Here is a 1697-nt window from a genome sequence, read left to right on the forward strand (position 1 = left end):
TTTGTATTTTAGGACAGGGTCTCCAGGGTCTCACTACATAGATTGCACTCATAGTGATCCTCCTGTTTACAGCCTCCCAAGTGCCATCATGCCCAATCTCAGTTGCCCTTTCAGTGTGCCCCGTGGGCCAGGGCTGCCACGGCACACTGGGGATCAAATCCCAGTCGCTGTGTCTGCCTAAGCAGATGCTTTCATCTCCTGAGCTATTTGGCTGGCCCTATATACGATATAACTTGATTCTTGTTTTTTATATTCCCCTACCCCCCTTCAACCCCTCTTTTTCTCAAAAACTCCTTTTTCTGAAAAGCTTTGCTTCCGTTTTGTTTTCTCATCACCTTTTGTCTTTTTCCTTTCTTCCTTTCCTCTTTTCCCTTCCCTAGTTCCCCTTCCCATTTGAACATTTTCTTCCTATTTCACAATATCTATTATACATGAAATACTGATTTTTTGAGGGCATGCTGGAAATCGAACCCATGGCTTCACACAAAATAAGCTAGTATTCTATCACTAAGCTACACCTTTGCTCTCAAATATTCATAATTTTAAGTGCAACTTTTTACTCTAATTTAGGCATTTTTTATCCCCTATATCTGTCGTGATGCTATCCTTTTTTTTTTCTTAGAGATTTACTGCAGATCAAGATCTTAGGTGGTGGGCCAGCCAGATGCTCAGTGGATTAAAGCACCTGCTTAGGCAGGCGCAGGGATGGGTTGGATCCCCAGCCTGCTGGGCAGCCCTGCCAGGCTGAGATGGTGATGGAGGAGGTGTGATAGCCTGCGCATATAATCCCAGCACTTGGGAGGCTGAAAAACAGGAAGCTTCACTACGAGTCTGTGTAGTGAGACCCTGTACATTAAAAAAAAAAAAAAAATCCTAGTGAGGTCTCAAGTTAAATAAATCAGGGTTATTTAGATTATATAATTTTATAACTCTTGAAAGACTTAATTTTGGTGGCATATATTTGTAGCTTATTACTTACTGTGGTTTATTTGTAATAAAAGTAACTGAATATCTCTGAAATAAAGTTGTTCTGTACTTTTAACTTGTAACTATATTTCCTGCCAGAGGTAGTAAAGTGATACTTACCTGATTATCACTGGCCCTAGGGAATTCTTCATGTTTTTGTATTACTATAGTATTTGACAGTGGCTACTCAGTCTATTTTGATTCAAAACTAAGAGACGTATATGGATGATGATTTCAAAATGTTAGCTAGTTTTAAATTTTTTATATACTTTTTAATTTTTCTGTTTGTTTTTGAGACAGGGTTTCACTGTGTAGTTTAGGCTGGCGTTGAAGTCAGTGATCTTGCCTTAGCCTCCTTAGTGCTGGGATTATAGGTGTGCACTACCACACCCAGCTCTTTTTTCTTTTATTATCTTTCTTTCTTTCTTTCTTTCTTTTTTTTTTTTCTACAATGCTGGTTATAAAATCTAGGACCACATGCATGCTAGGCAAGTACCATTCTACATCTCTAATATGATCTTTTCAAAGTATTTATCATATTAAAATAACAAAAAATATAAAACAGAAGGAAAGACCAAAGTACTTTGGTTACTAATATGTATTTTGATTTATAAAATAATTATTTGTGCTGGTTTTTAGTTCCAGAAAGCTGACTCTGATCTGGATTATATTCAGTACAGGCTGGAATATGAAATCAAGTCTAATCATCATGATTCAGCAGGAGAGGTAAT

The 1697-nt window shown here is 37.5% G+C and overlaps 1 protein-coding gene across 2 annotated transcripts in view; it reads left to right on the top strand.

Annotated features, from left to right (window-relative positions):
• Ska2 (spindle and kinetochore associated complex subunit 2) overlaps positions 1 to 1697 on the top strand; it is a 32077-nt gene that overhangs the window by 22718 nt on the left and 7662 nt on the right. The window contains exons 3-4 of one of the 2 annotated variants that reach the window (XM_023703185.1): positions 890 to 903; positions 1606 to 1692. In XM_023703185.1, coding sequence (XP_023558953.1) covers positions 890 to 903; positions 1606 to 1692 — 101 coding nt within the window. Of the gene's footprint in view, positions 1 to 889; positions 904 to 1605; positions 1693 to 1697 lie in introns of those variants that run through there. The other variant, XR_002818451.1, reaches the window with a different exon arrangement.

This window comes from Octodon degus, unplaced genomic scaffold (genome assembly GCF_000260255.1).
Source record: "Octodon degus isolate 3935 unplaced genomic scaffold, OctDeg1.0 scaffold00164, whole genome shotgun sequence".
Lineage (NCBI taxonomy): Eukaryota > Metazoa > Chordata > Mammalia > Rodentia > Octodontidae > Octodon > Octodon degus.